The sequence below is a fragment of the Polypterus senegalus genome, chromosome 9 (assembly GCF_016835505.1).
Source record: "Polypterus senegalus isolate Bchr_013 chromosome 9, ASM1683550v1, whole genome shotgun sequence".
NCBI classification, from domain to species: Eukaryota; Metazoa; Chordata; class Cladistia; order Polypteriformes; family Polypteridae; genus Polypterus; species Polypterus senegalus.
In genome coordinates this window covers 160,120,092-160,146,670 of record NC_053162.1, presented here as the reverse complement: position 1 = coordinate 160,146,670, position 26,579 = coordinate 160,120,092, and the positions used below count along the sequence as shown (strand labels likewise).

The window sequence follows — 26,579 nt, the reverse complement described above, 5'->3', positions numbered from 1 at the left end:
ATTTATTCTGTACAGGACACAACAATCTTACTCTTTGTATTGACCAAAGAGTAAATAGTTTGCATCACTAAAAGAGCTTACCTAGTTTAGAAAAATGCAGAAATTGTCTAAAGTTCCAATGCTTCTTGAGTAAAAAATATAATAATGTCATTGATAATTTCTAATATTTGCTCGACATTACGTTTAATTCTTTATAGATGAGAAGAATAAATCTATAGCTAAACCTTTCACAATGCACTAATGCAGATTCTAGTTGACTCTTTTTATGTAATATAAATACCATAAGGAACACTAGTGAGGCTCTAATATGGCAGGCCTAAGGCTTTTCTAAGACATTTCTGACCTCAAAAGACATTTCTGGCTGGCTGAACACATCAGGTGACCTTCAGGTTGTGCGAGATTTCTTATAGTTTATGAACGTTACCATGTCCAGATCTAAAAACATGTAGGGTGGAGCCATCAGATATCTGTGGTAACAGAAATAGTTGAGCCTCTGTTTTACCTCAAGAATAAAATCCAAATTTCTTGCCATGAATGTAATGAGAAATAGTTGGCTGGAGCCGTGTTTCTTTCCTCTTTTGCACATGCTTTCCAAAAGAGGCAAAGAATGTGATCTTTTTTTAACAAATGCATTAGAACCTAGTAGATCCTCAAAATAAAATAATAAAAATTCTAACTATTAAATCAATGTGTTCTTCATGAATAGCTAAGGTAAGCCAAATACGGCTAAAAGACCAAAATTCTTGCTAACCAGGACAAATGGCAAAATGTCAGAACTCAACATAGGGGGGCACTGAATAAATGAAACAAAAGAGCACTGCTTAGATTATACCCTGGGGCTGCTATTTAATCTAGGGCAGCAGGTTCCTAAAATTAGACAATAAATTTGAAAAAAAAAAAAAAAAGTTTGTTATTATTTGTTTTTTCAGATCTGAACAACTTAATGACAAAGCTTTCTATGATTACAGCAATGTTCTAACACAGTATTATCGTGATTAAATTTTCTTCAAAATGGAAGTCTAGGATAATGCACACAAGCACATGTTTTACCAATAGTAACAGCAACTGCTGCATATCAAAAAGTAACCACTGTCTTGAATTCCTAAAATAGACATGAAATAAATCTGCAAAAGCAGCAAAATGGTGCAAACACATACTGTATGCATACTGTATAGCCTCAGATTCTGTAAGGATCCCCAACCTATCTAATCATTAATAGCATTACTCCTTTGGTCCATGCCAACAATTCCCTGTTTTCTCTAAATACCGCCAGTGGGATGCACCTTCTAAGTAATCAAATGGTTAGTAATGATCTATTATAAGACGCTTGACTTAGCCTTCAGCTGCATTTTAGCTACTATTACTGCTTCTGGTGTTTGGGCCAACTAACTTCTATTCAAATCCAGAGGACCTCTTACAAACACTTCATTCTTTTACTTTATTAGAGAGTACATTTTAATGGGTACTAGGATTGTTGCAATGACAAACATTTCTCTCTTATTGGCCACAACCTTTTGTAGCCACCTATGTAACTGATGCCTTCAACAAAGGTGTAGGTTCTTTGTTTCATGCAGGTTCCATGCCCCTCTTCAATAGATTAAGTGGTGAGCTTATGCTTCTGCTCTGACACCACATTTTTATTACAAAAATCTTTTATCATACAGGTTTTTGTCGAGCAAGCAGTTAATAGAAATAATACTTCTTCAGTTATGATTTGAAGTTACACTAATCATATATTGGAGACACTATATTTATCTTTTGATAATTCACAAAAAGTACAGATTAATATTATACTGTTTTGACCAAACCAAATAATTCTTGATTCATTAGTGTGTGCCCAGTGGTCAAAAGGCTATGGCTCAAATCATACTCAATTTTAAATTCAAAATCGATTTTTAAATATATATCCTGGGATTTATCTATGTAAACGATGCACAGTTTATAGAACATTTTTCAACTGAGTCTTCGGTGGTAACATAGTCAGTAAACTAGGGCACAAATTGTACAGTAAGTGGAGCTATAATATTTCATAATTAATAATGTGGAGCACAAATCTAGTGTTCATGATTCAAATACCATTCCCAGTCATTGCCAATTTGGACTTTCCATGTGCTTTACTCCAGGTACTTCAATTTTGCCCCCACATCCCTAAAGATATGACTTTGATTATGTCTAGTCATTTATAAAGCTTAGGTAATGTTTATGAACAGAAAGTAAAGTGCAACTTAAATCATGTGGATGCTTTTATATTCCAAATTAGGAGCTCATACAAAATGCAGATGATGCAAAAGCCACAGAAGTTATGTTCCTGTATGATGAAAGAAGCTATGGAACAGAGAAACTTTGGGATGCAGAAATGAGCAAGTTTCAAGGTATTTTTGTCTGCCTGTGTGTTTTAAAATATTGCAAAACTTCTCGTAATATTAGAAATATATAGCTAGAAAGCAAAATTTTTATTTTAGCTGTGGGAGGGAGCAACACCTAAACATTTAACCAACATCAAATATTTGTCAAAAAAGAACAAAGTGAATTAATAAATAAGGTTTTATTGAACAAATCCTAGAAAGTGATGAACAAAGGAGCACAGCAAAGAAACAAAAGCAAAAACCCTGCTGCACCTTTGGGCCTACCTTTTGCGAATTTTGTTCTGACGGTCTTGAATTGGTTCCATTATCAAGAACTGCATTCACACTATTACCACAACAGAAAATCTTAACACTGACCCACGTATAAATGTTGATTAATTCCATAACCTGTAGATTTAACAGCAGTGACCTGGCCCTTGTCCACATTCCTTTATAAATTGGAGATGAAAATAATGACACTATAGCTCTGTGTGTCACAAGAGCTATTTGATAATTTTTTGTTTCATTTACTTGTTAAATAATAACATAAAATAAGCTAAAGCAAGTATAAAGTTTTAGAATAACAGTAAGGCAAAGGTAGTTATTAATCATTAACCTCCTACATGTATAGGTTTGTAGGGTGATTACTGTCACAAAATTCTTATCTGCATATGCCAATCAACATGGAGCAACTTTCCACTATCCGGCACCATGTTTAGTGAGTAGAGCTACTGTAGCTTTACATTGCATTGGCTGACTTGTATGTTGTACAGAACCCATAAGAGGATCAGTTTTCAGAAAATGTAGTGATCCTCTACCTCTGTGGGTCCTAGACTCGTGTGGATGCCTATACCTCAAAAGAAGCATTTAAATCACAATGTCCGATAATACTGTACTATAACAAAATAATAGACAGTTACATAACAAAGCCCATTACTTACATTTTATTTGAGTGGCTACATTTATAACAGTAAACAGTCGCTTTAATTTGTAAGCATAAATACAGAAGCAAATTCAGTTTCTCCAAATTACTCTGGAGGAAAGATCCATCCATTCATCCATCAAATTTCTAAAGCATTATTGTTAAAATAAGCATTTTCTGGTTCACTCTCCCCTATATGCATTTGTTACCTTTGATTTAATGACTTCTTCACCTTGCTTTAACTGAAAATAACTGGTGTTGATATTCTTTCTTAATATATCCATTTCATCAGTCTGTAGTGTGTCAAGCCCAGATGATGTTTCACCATCCCAAAAGTGTTACACAAGATCCAAACAAAAGACCTTCCTGACTATAGATGTTCCTTCACTGCTGAAAGTCAGCAATGCTGCATATACTGTAGATCTGGAGACATGGCAGCTCTCAAACAAGCTAGGATAAAACTATCTCAAGTTATTACTGAAGCAAATTTCATAGATGTATAGAAAATCTGGAGCCATTTTCTAGATATCAAAGACACACTGCACATATGGCAAGACCTGGTGTGGTGAAACTGTTTTGGTGAATTATTACTGAAATTGCATTAACCATCTTATTTAAATTAAAGGGGAAGCTGGTGCCCCCCTTCTTGATTTTGTAATTAACTTAAAGGAAAGACTTTCTTGCTGTCAATAATTAATAGGGAAAAGTTGAAGAATTTCAGGTTTTTTATTTATTTATTTGCATTTTATTGATTTTATTAAAATCAAATAACATTCCATACAAGCAAGTCAAGTTCATCAAAACTAGGTTTGAAACACATCAACCCCTACCCATGAGAAGGACAGCTGAGCCAGCAGAGTAAAACGTAATATAAAAATAAATAAGTAAATAGATAAATTAATAAATGAATAATAATAAATAGAATAAAAAAGAGGGGATAGAACCTGCTTTCTCAATTTAAATGCTTATTCTAAAATGTTTATGATTATATCCTGCCATTTTTGAAAAAGTTTTGTACAGATCCTCTATGTGCGAATTGGATTTTTTTCCAATTTCAAATAGTATATAACATCAGTTACCGACTGACTTAAAAGAGGTGAGTTAGGATTCTTCCAATTGAGCAAGATAAGTCTACGTGCCAATAGTAAAGTAAAGGCCATTACAATTTGTTTGTCCTTCTCCTTCGCCCATCTGGGAGTCCACCAACCACAGCTGTTAGTGGATTAAGAGGGATTGTAACGCCAAGGCCGTCTGATAGGCATTTAAAGATTTTGGTCGAGAATGATGTCAGTTTGGTGCAGGCCCAAAACATGTGGCCCACTGATGCTGGAACTTGATTGCAACGTTCACAGGTTGGATCTTGCTCTGGAAATATTTTGGACAATTTTAAATGAGAGAGATGCACTTGATATATAATTTTGAGTTGAACAATTGTATGCTTTGCGCATATGGAGCTCGAGTGAATTCTCTGCATTGCTACCTTCCACTCCTTTTCTTAGATGTTGAGTGAGAGATCTTTTTCCCACTGTCCTCTTGGATCTTTGAAAGGGAGGAACTATAAAATGGTTTTATATATTACGGAAATGCTGCCTGAGTCCTCAAGATTGATCAATATTTTTTTCTGGCATAGAGGTAGGTGGGAGGTGAGGAAAATTGGTCAGGTTTTGTTGAACAAAGCTTTGAATTTGAAGGTAGTGAAAGAAATGTGTTGCTGGAAAGTTACATTTGGAGTGTAATTGTTCGTAGGATGCAAAGACGTTGCCTATGTACAGATCGCTAAGTGATTTAATCTTGAATGTTTTCCAGACATTAAAAACTGCGTACGTTTGGGAGGGTGGAAAAAGGTGGTTCTCGTGCAGAGGTGCCACAGATAAAAGCTTAAAGTCTTAAAATGCTTCCTACTATACATTGATTCCATATCCTGAGTGAGTGAAGCACAATTGGGTTGTTAGTATATTATTGATAACTTGTATTTATAGGGGTACAAAGCAAGGAATATAAAGAAGTACTGCAGGTTTTTATTTCTATTACGGACCAAGCCTGTGTATATTCATCTATTTGTGTCCAGGTTTCTATAGTTTGTATATTTGCTGCCCAGTAATAAAACTGAAAGGCAGTGCCATGCCACCTTAGGTCTTTGTAGGGTCACTCTTTGGATACGTGGATGTTTTGAATTGCAAATAAATGAGGTTATGGTTGAATCTAATTTCTTAAAAAATGATTTATTGATGGATTTGTGAATGTTTTGACATAGAAAAAGAAGCTTAGGAAGGATATTCATCTTGACAATGTTAATCCTTCAAGCTGAAGAGAGATGAAGGGTAGACCATCTATGCAAGTCTTGCTTAATATTTTCCATACATACAGCAAAATTTTGTTGATAAAGAGCTTTGTGTTTACTTGTGATGTTTACCCCGAGGTATTTAAACTGATCTGCGATGATAAAAGGGAAGGTGTCCAATGAGCAAAAGTGTGGTAAAATGTTATGTTTGTGACTTTTACTGTAGCTGCATTTGTATTTTGTTATCAAGTTAGTTAGCACCAGTGCTTTTCACAGCATTACTAACAAGTAAATAATTCACTTAAAGGTCCCTCTTTGGTGGTATACAACAGTGCCAGCTTCACAGACGAGGACTGGGAAGGAATCCAAGCAACTGGAAGAAGTTTCAAATGCAAAGATCCAGATAAAATTGGTCGTTTTGGTATTGGGTTTAACTCAATTTACCACATCACAGGTAAGATAAATGCAGTATTTTTTACAATGGTCATTCTTTCTTTGTTTTTCAAAGTAGTATAATAAACATATTAGCGGTTCTGCATAATAGTTCAGGGTACTTTCATCTGATTCCCAGCCTGGTTACTTTCTGTGTGGAGTTTAGGGCTGATGGCTTACTTCAGTTACTCTTTCTGTGGCACATTGTAAAGATGTGTCTTTTAAGTTAACTGGCATTTCTAAAGTACTCTGGTATCAGTGAATGTGCCCTATGATTGCCTGACATCCCATATAGTCCTCCATGTTGCTTAGACACGCTGTAGTTTCTAGTGGCCCTGCTATGTAAACTGCGGGTATTGATATTTCAGCCTAGATGGCTGAGGTTAACAAGTGAAGAATAAATTAAAGCTTTTGTTTGACTAGTTATAATGAAGGTGATCTGCAACTTGTTACACATTTGAAAACAGAGTCAAACCAAGATGTCTCTTTTGGTTGATACACCTGAAAACAGTTCAGAAGATGTCCCTCAGGCAGTTTCACAATGTTTTCTTACTATAAATGGATTTTTTTAATGCTAACATCAAGTACTGCAAATCTTAAGAAGGCATTGAAGGTTTCTTAACACCCACCTTTAACATAAACAGTGACATTTTCAATTTCTTTACATCTCTCTCTTTAGATCTGCCATATATCTTCAGTGGTACAAAGGTTGGCATTATGGATCCACAGGAGAAGTATTTTCCAGATGGAGGATACATGTGGTCTTTGGAAGATAATGAAGACAAAGCAGAAGTGTTGGAACATTCAGACCAATTTGAACCTCTGAGACAAATTGTTGCTGAAGTCAATAATGGAAAATCCTGGGATGCTGCTCTAAGTGGACAGTTCTTTCATGGGACTATCTTTCGATTCCCATTGCGGAATGAGATTTCAGACATAGCAGACAAGTTATATGACCAAAGCAGAATCTTTGATCTCTTCAATTCCTTTTCAATTGATGCAGAGATTAGCCTTCTCTTTCTCAAGCATGTGTCATCAATTACACTGAAGCACATCAGTCCTGAGGGGCAAGTGAAGAAGATCCTGTCAGTATCATCTTCCCAGAAAATACTCAGCAGCAACATGAATGGATATAGCCAGATTTTTCTTAAAGGTGTAGAATCTTCTTTTGCTCTTAAAGAGCTATCACTTGATAAGCCAATGTGTGAACAGCAAAGCAATATTTGGTTGGTTTCTACTGTTTTTTCTAAACCTGGGTTCAATAAAAATCTTGATGTCCTGGCTGAAAAGCTGAAATATTTTGCCTGCGTTGGCCTTGCATTCCCAATAGGCCAAGGCCATGCACCACAGCGCAGAGGACGCCTGAGCTGTTTTCTACCTCTGCCTGACAATGAAAGCAACACCACAGGACTACCTGTCCATGTGAATGCCTGCTTTGGGCTTACTGATAACCGGCGTTATATCAAATGGGTTGAAGAAGACCAAAAACATGATGATGCTGCTCAGTGGAATGAACAGCTGGTAAATGATTTACTTCCAGAGGCTTACTGCCAGTTTGTTCTTGATGCCATTGCTGAAGCTCATACGGGCAACAAAATTCTAGAACCAATGATGACCTACAGTCTCTGGCCAGATTTAGAGAAAATGGTGTTCAATGAACGCTGGCAGAAAATAGCAAGAAAAACAATGACTCTCTTATTCAGTTTTAAAGTTCTTTATTCTGCCTATAACAACATGGACTGGATAAAGCCTCTGGATGCTGTTTTCCAAGAAACTTCTGAAGATCAGGCCATCCAGAAAGCTGTTGAAAATCTTCTTAACTTATTACAGAAGCCTTTGGTGAAGGTTCCAGACCATGTTAATCAAACGATTCAGTGTGTTCTTGGAAATCAAATCACAAAAACTACTCCAGCATTTGTCTGTGACCTGCTGAAAGTGTGTGCACTAGAGAAACTGACTCGAGAAGATAAAATGTTACTTCTTGAGTTTGTTCTTAAAGAACCTGATCGTTTCAAACTGAAAGGTCTTAAATTGCTGCCTCTCAGCGATGGCTCCTTTTCTGACTTTCACATCCCCAACTGCCATGAAAAACTATTTGTTGATAGTGATGAATTTCCAAGGTAAGTCAGGAGATTTTTTTCAATTTTTTATGCACAAAGATTGAATTATTTTTTAGCACATGTTGACTTACTTCAGCCCTTGAGCAAACACATAAAGCATCCCTAACATACTTCATGCGGCAACATCTCTTATAGGATATAGGATTACAATATTAGAAAAGCTTGGATAAGAACTGGCCATCCAGTCTAAGAAGTTAATTTATCTTATTTACGTAGATTGTCGAAAATAACGTCGTTTCGCGATTTGAAGATTCTTACTCTCCACCACACTACTTGACAATGTTTCTGAGGTTCTTTGTGTGGAGAAAGAAAATCAAACTTGAGCGAAATTTTCCTCAAAGTTTCTAACCTTTGTTCTTATTGAAGAATTTATTTTAATATAACAACTAGGATCCAGTGTGTAAATAATACTTTCATGCGGAATCCATTCATAGTCAAGGGATTTAAGTGGGGATTGTGTATGCTCCCTGTGAATCTTTGGGATTGTGTTGAAATTAACAAGACCTCAAGCTTTCTTTAAATATGTCATTGCTGTAGAAGATGTTAATGTAACTCTTCAGAGATTTGTTTACTGAAATTGAAATTCTATATTTCAAAAACCAAATATCTATTTTGCCATGAACCTTTGGAATGATTCTTCAGCATCCTGAAATGTTATGATTTTAATTTTATGTAACTTACAAAAATTTCTAGTCTGTATAGCTGATTGTAATATTTATGTTAGCTTTGTAATTTAATTTGAATTTGCAACCAGCATTAATTTCTTTAGTATCCACTCTCCTGGCCATCAAACAGTGTTAGACTATAAGTAATGAACAACAATGACAATGGCAATGAGTCAAACAATTAATATATATTGTAGACAGGTGTGTGCAATCAAAAAAGCAGCACAGGACAAATGCCTTTGGGAATGGGAATTAGAATTACATAGACCATTGGCAGACAACAAGTGTGTGAACCCCTGCTGTATAATCGGAAGACAGGCTACATGGGGGCTTCCTGCCCATTTAAATGTGAGCTGGGGCTCAAGACTGAAAGTACACCCATGTCTGGTATGGGGATGCCCAAGGAGCTCCACAGGTCATCACTGACACTGCAGAAAGGTTGATGTTTATTTTTGTGTAAATAGTACAATTAAATTAAAGTCCCCATGGACTATGATGTTTGCTGATGACATTGTGATCTGTAGCGATAGTAGGGAGCAGGTTGAGAAGACCCTGGAGAGATGAAGATATGCTCTAGAGAGGAAAGGAATGAAGGTCAGTAGGAACAAAACAGAATACATGTGTGTAAATGACAGGGAGGTCAGTGAAATGGTGAGGATGCAGGGAGTAGAGTTGGCGAAAGTGGATGAGTTTAAATATTTGGGATCAACAGTACAGAGTAATGAGGATTGTGGAAGAGAGGTGAAAAAGAGAGTGCAGGCAGGGTGGAGTGGATGGAGAAGAGTGTCAGGAGTGATTTGTGACAGGAGGATATCAACAAGAGTGAAAGGGAAGGTCCACAGGACAGCAGTGAGACCAGCTATGTTATATGGGTTGGTGATGGTGGCACTGACCAGAAAACAGGAGACAGAGCTGGAGGTAGCAGTTAAAGATGCTAAGATTTGCACTGGGCATGACAAGAATGGACAGGATTAGAAATCAGTACATTAGAGGGTCAGCTCAAGTTGGACGGTTGGGAGACAAAGTCAGAGAGGCGAGATTGCATTGGTTTGGACATGTGCAGAGGAGAGATGCTGGATATACAGGGTGAAGGATGTTAATGATAGAGCTGCCAGGCAAGAGGAAAAGAGGAAGGCCTAAGAGGAGGTTTATGGATGTGGTGAGAGAGAACATGCAGAACATGATGCAGAGGACAGAAAGATATGGAAGAAGATGATCTGCTGTGGCAACCTTTAAATTAAATCATACATATATACTCAGAATAGTTACAGTGATACAGCAGTACTAATACAAAGACAACCACAGTCACATTTGCATAAAAATATGTATAAATTTAAGAAAATGGACTGGGTTGATTGATTTGATTTAGGTATGAGATATGAGGAAAGACAGAAGGAATTGAACCATTTCAGTTTAAGAAAACAGAGATAAAGAGGTGACATGATTGAAGTTTTTAAAGTTATTGAAAGAAATGTGTTAATTTGGATCCCAGCTGCTACTTACAAATGTGTCCTTTAACAAGTACATACGTCACAACTGGAGACTTGGTAGTTAAATTTTGCACAAACAGTAGGAAGTGTCTCTTCACATAAAGAATCATATACACATACAATAAATTACCTAGTAGTGTGGCAGAAAGTAGTAGTTTAGGACCCTTCAGAACTCGACTTGATACCAGTATGGAAAATTTGGATCAATAAAATAGCTTTGTTAGGAAAGTGATTCTTTGCTGGTCACTGCTGCACTTAACTTGGAATCAGGTGGTTATAGGACATAGGGGATAAAAAGTGGCCAGATGTTTCTAAATCAAAACTATACATGACAAGGAAGGAGTGCTTACATGTTGTACAGAGGTATGAAGTGGACCACATATCCCTCTGTATAGAGGAGAGAAATATGACTTGGTGTCCAGGCATTTCCAGGGACCCATCAGAGTTTTATTTTTCATATGTTTGTTTCTTTCAAAACTTCATTTGTGCATTCTTCCCTTCTATATATTATTTGCTTTGGAGTCCTTGATGCTCATTTTGGATTCAGGGATGATTTAGAGTGCTTCCAATATTTGCAGTACAGTATGTAGTAAATGACAGGTAATGCAAACAATGAAGAATGAAACAATGAAGCACAAATTTACAATTAATATATTTAAATGTCATTTAAGCAATAAATACACAGTCTAGTCCTTATTGTAGTTCAGTAGTAAGATTTGAAATGAAAGAGAATATTGTATTTCAGGTTTAAGGTTTGGTTTATTTGAATAAAGTATGTAGGTTATTGTGTTCCACTGTTGGATGTGAATTAAGATATTTCACCATGGTCAGTGAAGTCAAAGACAGAGTAGGAAGCCATTATTGGGTTAATAACTATTCTTTGTTCAACATTTTAATAAAAATATATCCTCTTTTTTAATTTTGTTAGTTTTGTTTTAAGTTTAATGTTACTTGGTGCTTGTAACTTCTTAATAAATAATATAAAAAAGGCCACAATGGCATCACTACCGCCTTTAAACCCAAAACTAGGGTGCTGATGTTCCACAATTGCAGTGGTCTTGCATGTTGTGTGCTTTCAATTAACATAGTAAATATTTTAGTCTTATTGCAAATAGAATCAGTGGTACAATGCATTGAGAAGTTGGAGTTGGAGGTTCCATAAATTGAAGAGTTGGAGTCGAGAGATGGTAATACCATTAATTGAGGAGTCAGAGTCAGGGCAGATGGTTTTGTGTTCCAACTCCACATCCCTGGTCTTACCTCACCATTCTGTAGTCATTAAAGTAAAAAATAAAATGCATTCATCCTGGGTTGTTTTGCTGTTACCATTGACTCTTTACCATTTTCCCGAGTTCTTTATCCATATGTCACAGCTCAGTGAATTCTTACAGCATTGAGTGGCTAGTAGTTCTATCCTTCTCCAAAGGCAAAAAACACCAACATGATTAGATGAACGTCCTCTTTGTCTGATTAAACCTTCTCTTAAATGAAGAGGTCCAATTGACTCAGCTATTCATTACGAAGCTTTGTCTGGTGCCATAAGTTAACCATACCACTTAGGCATATCATAATAAACAATAAATAAATATTTTATTTAACTTTTCTTGGTGAGGGTCATGGTGGCAACACATTGATCTGGAATGTACAGACCACCATGTCACTGGTAATTTAATGACAGAGACACTCAATGATCATCCTAAACAAACCACTTCATTTGTCTCTTCTCTGTCAAGCAATGGATTTATTCTGAGGTCTTCCTGCATTACAGAGCTCGTCACCCTTTCTTGGTAACTGATCTTAGTTAAAATAGGTATACAGAATGACTAGTAAACCTAAAGCTTTGTCTGAGGAGTTGGTTCCTGCTTCGTCTACCATGTTCTGGAAAACTGCCACAACTGCACTTTTCATCGGTTTCACAATCACATCAAATGTCATAAGATGTTGGTACTCTTCCACTTGGAGCAGCTGCTCACATTTTATAATGCCTGACAGAAAGGTCATGAGAAAAAGTGGCCTTGAACCTGACAGTAGGCAGTGCTAAGATAAAGAAAGAGATCATTGTCTCACAGTTACCAGTTCAGGTTGTGCAGATGTCTGATGAAAAAACGAAAGACATCAAAGCATGGTTATGCTTATTTCTAATCTTGTGCATTTATGGTATTTAAATGTAAGTGTGAGAAATGACATTAGTCAAGATCATTAAATCAAAAGTTGGCTACTTTCTTTTCTAAGCCATGCTAGGTTTAGATGTCATCACAGTGTTTCATCAGTGTGTTATGATATTATAGCATACCTAAGCATTTCTTAAAATTGCCATTATTAAGAGTTAGTAGGTGAATGAAGTGTGAAAACGTGATTATAGAACATATTAATTATGTATTTTCAGGTCCTTGTTACCTGGGCTGGAAAAACAATTCATTTCCAAAGAACTAAAACCTACTGTGTTTGACTCGTTGAAGAATTTAGCTGCAGAAGGTAAGTTTCCAGGCTTTTCAAACTTTTGTAGGAAAATACTTTGCACTGAATATTTGATAGGCAAGTTTTGATATCTTGCTATTATATTAAAAAAGTTTTCAGTTGTGTCCGTGATATTCAGCCTTGACCACTCCCCTCCACACCGCTCGCCCAATCGTTAATCCTACTGCACACATCCTCTCTCCATACCACCCTGTAACACTATCAATGTTAACTCACCTTTCAACACAGTCACTTATAATGGGTGGGCAGAAATACAAATTATCTATTCAAGAATGTTGAATTTTAGATCGCGATAGAAAAGTGCTGCAAGAACTGATAAAGAACATTGAAGAAAAGAAAATGGACAAAAAAAAGCAGCAGCTCAGCTGCAAGATAGTGGGTGCCCAGCGGAGCCCTGTAGTTGTTTATTAATAGTATAGCTTTGTGACACATTTTTAATAAAAGCAATATAGATAAACTCTACTGCGTCAAAACTTTTTTTCAATAAAAAAATTATTGCGTAAAAACAATTAAAACTGAATATTACTAATAAGCATTATGATTGCTTTTAATTACATCGATATAAATGCTATTAATTGAACACAATACTATTGTTTAAATATTTTTGCTATGTTATTTTTGTGAAAGGAAATATAAATTGGAGAAGCCTGTAGTTTTATTGATTGATTTATTTATGTTAAGTCCCCAGTTGAGATGCAGCACTATTGAGGTAGTGTTGCTAATTGTCACTATTAGGACCCCATTTTATTTCCTGACTGTAGTTCATTCTCCATGGAGTTTTGTATGTTCTTCTCACATTCCAATATCTATCCTCCCATTGCTCATAGCTAAGCCGAGGGCTGGCGTAACTAAATTGCAGTGTACTAATAGGTGACACTAGAGGGCAGTGTTGTTATTCTTTATGAAGGAAGGTTTTTATCCTTGGAAAACTCTATCCAAAATGAATTTTTTTTCATATGTTACTTACTGTGTGTACTTTGTAGTTTGTAGTGATGATTTAATGATGCAGTTATCTTAAGGGAAGACATGCTTTGTAGTAAATCACTTAATGGTGGTATTCAGAAGCACTGTTCCTGAGAATAGTTGAGGCCTACAAGCAAGGTCATTGTCTTCAGAACAAGATCGTTATCCTGACAGGAGCAGGATTGTGAACAGTTGCTACAACAACAACAATAACAACATTTATTTATATAGCACATTTTCATACAAACAGTAGCTCAAAGTGCTTTACATAATAAAGAATAGAAAAAAAAGACACAATAAGAAGACAAAATAAATCAACATTAATTAACATCGAATAAGAGTAAGGTTCAATGGCCAGGGGGGACAGAAAAACCAAAAAAACTCCAGACGGCTGGAGAAAAAATAAAATCTGTAGGGATTCCAGACCATGAGACCGCCCAGTCCCCTCTGGGCTGACACATTAAGGGAAGAGCCTGGGTTAGGTTTGGAGACCCACAGAAGCAGCAGACAGAAAGACCTTGCATACATGCCAACATGCACATCCATGCCAGGAAGTTTGAACAGATATAGTTAGTTCTTGTTAGAACAAAGATTTGTTGTGTAGCTAGCACAGTGCAAAGATGGTAGACTCCCAATAGAGTCCTATAGGATCGAGCAGGAAAACTCAGTGGTGGTATAAAACCCCTGCATGGACGCTAGGGGCTGTCTTTTGACCTATCCTGACTGGTGAACATTTGAGTAGCAGAGCGGATAGTGAGAGGAGTGCTTTGGAGTAGACATTCAAATTAGTTAGCAGAATGGAGGCAATCACTGGGGAGGTGAAGGCAGTAAACTATCTGAGCTGTTTGCTTATGTGATTATTTACTTTTGGATTATTTTCGTTCGATTTCCTTTGTGGAAGAACTCGGTGGACCTTTAAATATTGTTTGGAAAAAAGATCTTTTCTTTTGATTTGCTTTTCACTGCAGTGTTCCAGAAGGTGCAGCTGTTAAATACTTGTAAATAGTTATTATTCCTTTTCACATTTATTGTTTTTGTCGTGTCATTTCTGGATTGACTGTGTTACTTTCTGTGTTCATCCACTAGATGACAACAGAATACTGCCCCGAGAATTATTTGAGATAAAACACTGTAAAGCAGGATCATTATACATCACACCAAGTGTGATTCAGGTGTAATTACAATAGAATTCCAAGCCCAAGTTATTAGTTGGTTTATGATCATGGTTGTATGTTACTTTGGCACAACAGAAGGCTTGCCCTGTGTTTCCAGACTCAAAGGCTTAATAATGTGATTGACCATGAAAATATTCTAATCTGTATTTTTTTCTTTTTTACTCATTAGAGATTTTTAATCTTTACAACCTAAATGAGAGGCTGGTCACAGAATACATCAAGCAAGCTGTACCCGGCAACTGGGCATGTGGCTCTGAACACGTCACGTGGGATCTGAACAATCCAAGTCATCCACCCTCCGGCTGGCTTGAGCAGGTGTGGTCATTCCTGGGTAAATACTGTTGCAATCTATCTTCCTTTGAAGGATTACCTATTATTCCACTCTCACGTGCATCAAAGGACTGTGTTTACCTGGCACGTCTTCTGAAAAACACAACTTTGATTTTCCAAACGTACAATGAGTACAGTTTGGATGAAGAGATGGTAGCTATTATAGAGAAGCTTGGGGGTACTATGATTAAAGGGGACAATGCTTTTCTTGCTCATAAGCAGCTGAGCCAATATGTCCTTCCTCCTTCTGTAAGCAATGTCTTAACCTTGATTTCCAACATTGGCACTGAAACAGTTATAAAGAAGGTAAAGACTATGTCTGCAAATGAAAAAGATCATCTGAGGTACTTCCTCTCTGAAGCAAAGGTTTTCACACAAGTACAGGAAATTGTTATTTCACAGTTACCCGTCTTTCGTCATACGCTTTCACTAACTGAAACAAGTGAAGAGTTTGTAGCTCCTAAGAATTACGATGCACTGAACTTTGACACAGTGCCTTGTGTACCACACGATCTTACTTTGCCAGAATTGGTTCTGAGATGCAACAATGAACAAGACAGAAGACTTCTTTTGCTTTTGAAGGGCAGGTTACTCAGTGCAGCAGACATTGCTGTTAGAATTACAGAAGGGATGAAGAAAGGCCTCTACAGAACTTCTGACCAGGCAGACACTGTTATGCTGTGGATTCTAAGAAATGACCCCTTGCTTTACAAGCAGAACAAAGAAGTTCGGGAAAAGTGTAAAAAACTTCAGTTTCTAAAATCAAGAGACATGCTAGTTGAGCCATCTGACATCTTTGATCCAGAAGTGGCCATATTTAAGGATCTGTTTGGCGAAGATTACTTCCCACCTCAGGTTTTTCAGGAAAATGAAGTTCTGCAAGCCTTGCGCCTCCTGGGATTGAGAACTTCTGCAGGAGATATAAATGCAAATGAGATCCTAAAGGTGGCAGAAGAAGTGCAAAGATTAGTTATTTTTAATGATAAAAAAAAATCAGACGCATTGATAAAAGTATGTAATGAAACAAATATTCTCAATAGATTAACAAAAAATCAAATTTGTGACCTTTGTGCCTTGAAGTGGGTACCAGCCAAGTTTCATGCAGCCAGCATAAGTAGTAGGTATAAACCTCATGAAGTGAAACATATAAGTTTAAATAATTTAATTGGCTTGGTCATGCCACTGACAAGTGAATTAAACAGCAAGGCTTGTGAGGTTTTGGGTATGACCAGTCCTCCGCCTCCAGAAAAGGTTGTTGAAAACCTCAAACAACTTTCTGCTACCTATGCAAGTCAAAATTCATATTTAATCAAAAATCAAGCAGTTGCAATCTATAACCATATGCAGGAAAACCTTGAAAAATATGAGTATTTTTTAAAAGATGCACCAATCTGGAATGGAGATGGATTTTCACATCCAAGAGACATTATTCTGAAGTACCCATCTGAATTAGATTTAAGCTATTGTGTGAAGATGGTTCCACATGATTTATCACAAAGGTACAGTAAACTACTGACAAAATGTGGTGTGAAGCCTATGCTGAGCACAAATGAAGTGGTAAACCTCTTGTGGGATTTAAAGAAAAATATAGATGCTTGTGTGATCAATGCAGGACCAAAGGAGATGAAATTTACCATTGCAATTCTTGACTGGCTCAAGTTGACAAATCAACATATAAATTATGACAAACTTTTGGTTCCTGTGCTCAAAGGAAAGCCTGGAGGTTTTCGCTTGGAGACTGTGTCCAAGGTCTTATTTCCAGACATTTCTGCAGATGTTTTTGATGATCTTTGTCAAGATGACGAAAACTTTGTCATTGTCCATAAAGAGGTACCTCGGGCAACAGCTGAGTTTTTGCAGGTTCCTTTTCTGAGCACTAGAATATTAAATCCTGAATTCATACCATGGGGTCAAACTGAACCAATATCTTTGCGGATTAAAAATATTCTCAAAGAGTATGATGAGGACAGTGATATTTTCAAAGAACTCATTCAGAATGCAGAGGATGCTGGTGCAACAGTCTGCAACTTTTTATTTGATATGCGTCAAAATGAAGACTGTAGGGAAAGCCTAATTGATCCTGGCATGGCACTGTGTCATGGGCCAGCTCTGTGGTCACACAATGACAAGACTTTTTTAGAAGAGGATTTTAAAAACATTACCAAAGTTGGATCAGCTTCAAAAGAGTCACAAATTGATAAGATTGGACTTTTTGGCCTGGGTTTTAATTCAGTTTATCATATAACTGATGTTCCATCAATTTTGAGTAGAACAAAACTAGTAATCTTTGATCCCAACGTTACGCATCTTAGAAAACACATTCCACAGCAGAGTAATCCAGGCATAATGCTTGACCTTTTAAACAATCAGCAGACACTTTGCAGATTTCCTGGTCAGTTTAAGCCATATCAAAATGTCTTTGGTTGCGATTTAAAGAGAAGCCCTTTTACATATGATGGAACATTAATTAGGCTGCCATTTAGAACTCCAGAAGAAGCCTCCAATTCCAAACTAAGCAATAAGTGCTATGATGAATTTAGAGTAAAGTCATTTCTGAAGGCATTTATTGATAACTCTGAAAACTTGCTAATATTCTTGAAGAATATTGATAAGGTGATAGTTAAATATCTGCCCCAACATGCTTCCACAGAGCAGCTAAAGGAAGAGACCACAGTAGAAGTAAAGAGAACAGAGGTTTGCAAATTTAATCTGGGTAGCTGTATCCCATTCCTACAGCACTTACAGAAGTCAGCGGCTAAGCTTCAAGAGGTAAGCAGTAAATGCAAAAACATTATTGATGTCAGCACATCATCTATCTCTGAAATTATACTGAGAGGCCAAAGTACTCCTGAAAGTTCTAAATATTGCTTGGTATGTTCTTGCTTTGGCATAGAAAGGTCTTTAACGATGTCCATCAACTCAAACTGTTTAGTGACACTGCCACTGGGAAGTGTTGGCATCCCTCTCAGAATAAGTCAGTCCCCAAGTAAATGGAGAGCAGACCCTAAAGTCCCCTCTGGTCAGGTCTTTTGCTTCTTGCCCTTTGCAATTCATTCCGGACTTCCAGTTCATATAAATGGTACATTCTCGGTAACTGCCAATCGGAAAAATTTGTGGAACACTGGCCTGAAGGGAGAGTGGAATAAAGCTCTCCTTGAAGATGCAGTGGTAGTTGCCTATGTGACTGCCCTGCTCCTTCTGGCAAAAATGAGTCAGGATGGCAGTCTTGAAGATTATGACTATTTCTCCTTCTGGCCTAACATGGAAAATGTTTCATCCCAGTTTACGGTTGTGGCCCAAGCTTTTTATAAGATAGTTGCAGAAGGATTACAAAGAATCCCACTAGATTTACTGAGTAATGGAACTGTCTGGTGTTCTATGGACAATGCACGATTCCTGGACTTTGAAATTGTTGCCAATAAGAATTTAGGAAAAGCTGCATTTAAATTGTTTTGTGAAAAACTTAAATTACCACATCGTGGGATTTATTTGCCAGAATGGGTGAAAGCTGGATTCTCACGTAATGGATATGGCCACATCATTGAGAGGCACACTTATAACTGGAGTACATTTTACCGGGAAATAGTCTTTGAGAACCTAGAGTCCATGGATGTGCCGACCCGAAACATATTCATTTTGCACGCAATTGACATGAGAAATGAAGACATCGATAATTTATTAATGAACAAACCATGCATACCAGCCGGAAAAGCGGGAGACTTAGCGTTTATTAAAAAACTCATACATCCAGATGGTAGAGTTGCAACTGTTTTTAATAAAGAAGAAGGACGATTTCCAACTGGGACTACAAAAGATTTCCTTCACCCTGAGAGGCTAACAAGGCTTGAAATTCTCGGTATGGCTAAAGACAACATCTCTGTTCCTGACCTTATTGAGCGACTGAAAACCATACAAAGTGTGTGGTTGAAAGACAAGAAACAGGCATGTCTGAGAATTCAAAGCATTATGTTGTTGCTCACCAGTTTGAAAATAAGTAATGCTGAACAAGAGCTGATTCAGGATTTACCATTTTTGCCAGCTGAGCTACCCATCTCTTTGGAAAACATTGTTCTTGAAAGAGATTGCCTGAGAAAACCAAAGGATTTGTACGACCATAAATTCAGATGGTGTGTCAATATGAGTGAGACAGTAATTTATAAAGACATGTTCAGCTCAGACTTTAAGATCTCTCCAGATGTGAAAAGTATTTTAGGGCTGAATAAAAATCCACCAGTAGAGATTGTGCTATTGCAGCTAAAAAAGGTTTCTAGTTTTAATCATAAAATGAAACCTTTCACAGTTAAAAGTATTGTTAAACGTTGCTATTCATACTTAAACCAGTATCTTCAGCATAACCCAACTTCAATTACTCTGGCAAATGACTTGAAATTTCGATTTATCTTGGTGGAAGGGAAATTTGTGTCTGCAGATGAAGTGGCACATCAGATGTTATTAAATGGTGCTCCTTACCTTTACAAACTTCCCGAGGAGTATAGAGAGTTTACTGAACTTTGGAAATGTGTCAGAGTTGAAAAGAATTTCTCATTTGCGGCTTACTCCTCTCTGCTTCAGAAACTGGCTCAACGCTATAATGGACAGAGCTTACAGAAAGATGATCTTGACCTGTGTTTGAGAATCATCAATACTGGCTATGCAACACTTTTGCAAAAAGAAGATGTGGACAGCTACACTTCCCAGAGCATTGTGCTACCAGATCAGAATGGTATTCTTCTCCCTGTCAGTAAACTCCATTACAATGATACCCCTTGGTTAGCTAAAGACCATGACAAAATGTTGTGTCATCAATTAATACCTCGAGATCTTGCTATTAGTTTGAAAGTACAGACCACAAAGCATAGGGCACTGGAACACATGATGGTAGATCCACTGTCCCGCTGGGTAAAGGCATTTGGAAGCCGTGAGAAGCTTACTTTGAGGCTGAAAAATATTGTAGAAGCATACCCATCAAAGAAAGATATTCTAAAGGAGATACTGCAAAATGCAGATGATGCAAAGGCCACTGAGGTTCATTTCTTTTGGGATCAAAGGCAGCACCCAACTGAGAAAATATTTAGTGATCAATGGGCCCCGCTGCAAGGACCAGCAATTTGTGTCTTTAACAATAAAATGTTTACAGAGGAGGACATTGTAGGAATTCAGAACTTGGGAAAAGGTGGAAAAGGTGGCTGCCCAGAAAAAACAGGTAAATATGGACTCGGCTTCAATTCCATCTACCATCTCACAGACTGTCCCTCCTTCATCTCAGGAAACAGCCGTTTGTGTGTCTTTGACCCCAATGTTCAGTACTTGCGGACAGCTACTCACGCAGAACCTGGTGGAGAGTTTGCTATTCACAATGAGTTCCAAAGAACATTTCCTGATGTTTATAAGACTTACTTACCTTCTCTTTTTAACCTTGAGGAAGGAACATTATTTCGAATTCCTTTGCGAACGTCGGCAATGGCAGAGAAATCAGAAATTAAGAAGCAAGCTGTGACATCTAAAGATGTTGAAGAGCTATTTCAGGTTCTTAAAAATGACTCAGAAGGTCTAATATTGTTTTTAAACAATGTACAGAAAATTACCTATCAAATTATTACACAGGGGTACAATCAAAAACCACAGTTGCAATTTACAGTGCAGGTAAATATGTCTGAAGAAAGCCAGAAAAAAAGTGATGAATTTCAAGAGAAAATCTGGCACATTGCTGATCTTAAAATAGAAATAGATGATATACAGCCATACCTTACTGTTTATGAGAAGGAAATTAACTGTGCAAACAATAAAACAAAATGGATTGTAGCAAAGCAAGTAGGTGTCCAGGAAAAGGAAATCCGTGCATCAATGCAACACATCTCCAGCAATCTGGAACAAACCCTAATACCTCATGGGGGCATTGCAACTTGTGTTAATTCATATGTTCGTGGTAAAGCATTCTGTTCCCTTCCTTTGCCAGTTAATACTGGGCTCCCTGTTCATGTTAATGGCAATTTTATGTTGGATTCTGCCAGAAGAGATCTTTGGAAAGAGGATGGACAAAGCCTTAAGACAGAATGGAATGAACTGCTCATGCAACATATTCTTGCTTCATTGTTTGGTGATCTTCTTCTGTATATGGCTAATCATGCAAGAAATAACACTCAGATTCATCAGGTATTGCAAACCTTTCCTTGTGAGTTGTCTACCATACGTCAAGAGTGGAAGAAAACAGCATTATATGTCTACAACTACATTCATGCTAAAAAGCTCAAAGTTATACCTGTTGCCAAAATTGAAGAAAATGCTCAGAAGAATATCCATGTTACGTGGTCAAGTATTGGGATGGAAAACAATTTACAGGAGCCACATTTCTTAATAGAGAAACAGAGTAAACATCTCCTAGAAACCCTGCAAAAGCTGGACATGAAGTTGGTCCTGCAAGACGAGAAGATGAGTAAAATTTATGAGGGATTTAAAGAGGCAGGAGTGAATGTAGTTTGTTTGTCTCCACAGTCAGCAAGGGAACTTGTGATATCTCATCCTTTGCTGGGTAGCGAAAGCCTTCCAATGCCTTTAAATGAATCTGTAATGAAAAGTAAAGAACATTTTTCCATTATTTTAAACTACTGCCTTCATGATGTGAAAAAAGAAAATGGACTCTGCCTGGAAGGCTTGCCACTTTTAGTTACAGAGGATGGCTTCTTACGAAAGCTGCACGTTCAAACTCCTACATTTTGTTCAACATTTCACAATTTGTTCCCTGAACTACACCAGCTTTTCGCATCTACATTTTTTTATCTGAGTAAGTTTAATGATGTTCTGACTGACACTGGATATATGAGAAAATTCACTATAAAAGAATCTGCACAGTTTATACAAAACAAACTTATGCCAGTAAATTGCTCAGACAGTAGCATGTGGCCAGTTCTACAAAAAGATAAAGTTAAATGGATCAAAAGACTCTGGAAATATTTTGAATCTCAATTGTTACCACAAACAAAAAATACAGAAAAACTGGATATTCTCAAACAGCATTTTTCAAATCATGCTATCTTACCTATTTGTGATTCAAGGACTAATGCACAACCAAAGCTGGCTCCACTTAACAGCTTGAAATGTATTGTTTATGAGTCATTAAATGATGATATTTGTAAGATTTTAACACAGCTTGGCTTTGCTAGACTTACCGCAGAAATGATCTCATTTGAAATGGTTTATCATGTCATACGGCCAAATGTACTCCAAACCAGTGATCACTCTGCTGTCCTCCAACAGCTGACAGAAACAAAACATTTACAGTGGGGCAAGTTAGCGCATGAAGATTACAATAGACTTTTAGATTTCTTGATTAAAGGGATGGGAAATAAATCCAATGAACAGCTGTACAAGCAACAATTGAAGTCTTTACCTATATTTGAAATGGTGGTGGGACCTCGAGAGCAAATCAACAAATTCCAAAGAGTTTACATTTTACATTCTAAGTTTCAGGAGAAATTGCCATCACTGTTTAAGGTTGACCCCACAGTTGGGCTCCTGGCCAGTTCTTATGTAAATATAATGTTGTCCTCGCATGATTCAACCATCCAAACAATAGACGACTTGCAGTTTTTCACCACTGTAGTCCTTGGTCAAATGGCACACCTCTCAGAAGAAGAAAACCTTGATGCTCTCAGTTTACTTTTAGAAATAAAGAATGTTTACTATGTAGCATATGACAAATGTAAAAACAAGATTATTTCAGTATTGGAAACTATTAAGTTTATCAGAGACAGGAATGGTGCTCTCCGTGAAGCATCCTTTTTCTATGATGAAAGCAATGATCTGTTCAAAGTAATGGACTTAAAGGAGAGGTTTATTCCTCAGGGTTTTTGGAAACGCTTTCAGGGATTGAGGGTGAGATCTCTGCTAATAGATCTTGGAATGAATTCTAGTCCATCACAAGATGATATCCTTAACTTTGCAAATCAGGTAGCAAAAGAGGCTAGAAATGGCACTCAAGTAGAAAAGCTAAAGCCTAAGATAAATGGAATACTTAAGGCGGTGTTTAATTTTGATGAGAAGCAACTAAGAGAAGATTTTATTGAAAAATTGTCAAAAGTTAAATTTATATACCCACTTGAAGTATGTAAAGAATTAATGGACCTCCATGCCCCCTTCATTGGAAAAGATCAACTTATTGCAATGGAAGGCTCAATGACACATGAAGCTGAAAAAGATTATCAGCTTATTTGGATTGTCATTCCAATATTACCAAAACGCATATATAGTAAAAATGAAAAAAAAGCCGGAATTCTGTTTCTTCCTCCTTTGGAAAAAGTTTTGGAAAATCTTAAACTTATTACAGAGGTCAGCTGTAAAAGCGATATGCAATTAAAAGTAAGAGCACAGGTATTGGAGGCAGCTTATGATTTTTTTCAGAAGTCTTTGAGTGGTCCATGTGAGCATTTTTCAGAAATTTCTTTCATTATGGTAGAAGAAAAGACACGATTGGTTAAATCAAATCAAGTTGTGATTTCACTTAAGGATGACAAAGACTTTCGGCCATACCTATATGAGCTCCCTCCAGTACTTGCTTCCTTCAAGCAGCTGTTCATGAATACTGGGGTGTCTGTTGAAGCTACAGCCATTCATTATAGCATGGTGTTAAGAGAAATTCATATGGATTGCAGAGAGACAGGCACTTTGCAGCCAAACCAAATGAAAACTGTCAAAAGAGCTGTGGAGCATTTTTTCCAACTCTTGTGTAAGAATTCAAATGCCATAGACTTTAAATCTCTGAAGCCTTTCTATTTGCCTGCTACTGATGGTAATCTCTATGAGTCAAACACCTTGTACTACAACGATATTGCTGTCTTTCCTGTTAATGATGTTCAGTCTTTGAATGATAACTTTAAATTTTTGGTTGACCTGAGAGATTGCCACCTGGATTATGACATATACAAGACCCAAAGACTTCTGCAGCTCATGCCAGAGGATATGTGTCCAAGGATGCTGTCAAAAACAACTCAGGAGAGCCTTGAACAGTCCACGCTGAAATCGTGCAACTATGGGGAGAAATGTGATTTTCTCCGACAACTGAAGGATATTTTAATTTCCTCCAATTTTAGAGAAGGCATTATTTGTCTGTTAAAGAACCAACACAGGGGAGAACTGCCAAGTACCATAAGTGCAAATGAGTTAAAGTCTATTTTTTCCAAAATCCACATTGTGTGTTGTGAAACCCTGGAAATTGTATTATTGTACAACTCAGAACGCTTGAAAGACACTAACATTCGAAAGCAAGTTTATATTCAGAAGAACAGTGCTGGGTTTTGTGATTTCTTTGTTGAACACCAAGATAAGATTGTTGGAAGAGAAATGGTGAAGAAAATAACATCACTTGCTCAGGAGATCAATAGACTGATGAAAAAAGTATTGAATGAAGACTCAATTTTCATACTCTTGGAAATGCTCAGCTGCAATGATCCTGATGATATCGATAGCGTACTATCTGAACATAATATACATAGTAATAAAAATGATGCAAACAGGTCTTTAAAGTTACCAGATCCTGGTGAAACTGTACCTGATGACTTAGTAGACTTCCTGGAAATGGATTTTTTAACTAATATAGATGTGGAAGAATATGTTGCCTACCTGATTCCCCCCATGCAGGAAGAGCGATACATTTATGCAATCGTGGTTGAATGCCTTGGAGTTCAGAATAGATCAGATGGCAGAGTAGAAATGTATAGAATTAGAATTGGTGAAGATAAGATCATTGAAGTAAGCAAAAATGATATTTATCAGTTTAAGAGAAACAAGATTGACAAAAATGAATCCATGGAGCTGGTGCTCTTGCCTGAGACAAAGGAGCATTGTGCTGAACCATCTGATCATTTTTCAAGGCCTTTAGAAGATATTAAAAAGGAAATCAAACACTATTTTGAGGAGATATCCAAGCTTCCAACAGAAGAGCGTGAAAAAGCAATTAGACGACTTTATTTGAAATGGCACCCTGATAAAAACATAAACAATGAGGAGCTAGCAAATGACATTTGCAAATATATTCAACAACTTAAAGAAGGAAGGGTACCTTCTGAGCCAAGTACATGGGACATGAATAGCACCTTTTGGAAGTGGAATGAACAAGCAAAGAGTCATAGAAAATGGAAGTCAAATTATTATCATAAATATAAGTCGTATAATTATGACTTCTTCAGTTTTCATCAAAGAGGTAGGCCAGATCCAGAGGAAGCCGTTAGATGGTTTAAACAAGCAGAACATGATCTTGATGCTGCTTCACTAATCCTGGGGCAGGCAATGACTGAATGGGTTTTCTTTAAACTTCACCAAGCTGTGAAAAAAGCACTCATTGCAGCACATTACCGATATCAGGGGAAGTACTCCCGAGATGACACCATTATTGTGCTGGCAAAAAACATGTCCAAATTCAAGAGAGACATGGCTCAAGTTGTGACTCTAGTGACTGAATTGAAGAAACTTGGAGTAGATGACAACTCAACACAATACCCTAACTATCATCAACCTCCTCATATTCCACATGGACAATTCCCTGCAGAAATGGAAGACAGGGCATTCAGTCTGGGAAATTCAGTGCTAAGACATATTAAGGAGTATGTCTTGAGGTAATTGCTTAATGTTAAAATGATGCATTATATCTAATATGGTTAATACATTTTCTTACATGTTTCTACATTGCAAAAGGTGAGTTGTGCTGTTCTAAAGCATTACCTAATTCTAATAATTAATTAATTATATGTATATAGTGCTTTCCTAGCTACTCAAAGTGCTTTACATAGACAGAGGGAAACCACTTCAATCACCTGCAATATGTATAATTGAATATTTTAGCTTAGCCATATTGTTTTGAACTAATGACTTTAAAAAATGTTCAACAAAGCACTGTATAGTACAACAACATTTTGCAGCAATTTTATTTGTTGGTATTTAAATAAATAAAATATAAAATAAATTCTGTCTTTGCTAATCATTGTGAAACACTAGCAGAGAATTTTGACTGTAACCTCTATAGTACGTCTGATTTATCAACTGCCCAGACACAATAATTTGTGCCTTTGTTATTCAGTAAACAATTTAATTATCCAGCATCATTTTTATGACTGTATTGTGAGCACAACCATTTGGAATAACCTTCTTCTCATTGAACAGTGTCACTTAATTTTATGTAGAATTTGGCACGCTTTCAAAATAGCCACAGTAGGCATGTTTAATACTACAGAGAAATGTATGCATTTTCACAAACTTGATCACAAGCCATAGCAAGGTTTGGGGCAGCCACCTGTATATTATTTCCTAGCTGCAAAATTGCAAACAAAAAGACAAATCAGAGTCCAAAACAGAACTGAGGAAGAAGGGGAAAGGTGTAGGCTTTCAAA

At 36.9% G+C, this 26,579-nt stretch overlaps 1 protein-coding gene across 1 annotated transcript in view; it reads left to right on the top strand.

Annotated features, from left to right (window-relative positions):
• Window positions 1-26,258, top strand: part of si:dkeyp-118h9.7 (sacsin) — a 44,718-nt gene extending 18,460 nt beyond the window's left edge. Inside the window, exons 4-8 of the mRNA XM_039764106.1 lie at window positions 2,261-2,372; window positions 5,856-6,002; window positions 6,660-8,100; window positions 12,642-12,730; window positions 15,041-26,258. Of these exons, the coding sequence (XP_039620040.1) occupies window positions 2,261-2,372; window positions 5,856-6,002; window positions 6,660-8,100; window positions 12,642-12,730; window positions 15,041-25,812 (12,561 nt within the window). The 3' untranslated portion in view covers window positions 25,813-26,258. The remainder of the gene's footprint in view (window positions 1-2,260; window positions 2,373-5,855; window positions 6,003-6,659; window positions 8,101-12,641; window positions 12,731-15,040) is intronic.
• The last annotated feature ends 321 nt before the right edge of the window (window positions 26,259-26,579 follow it).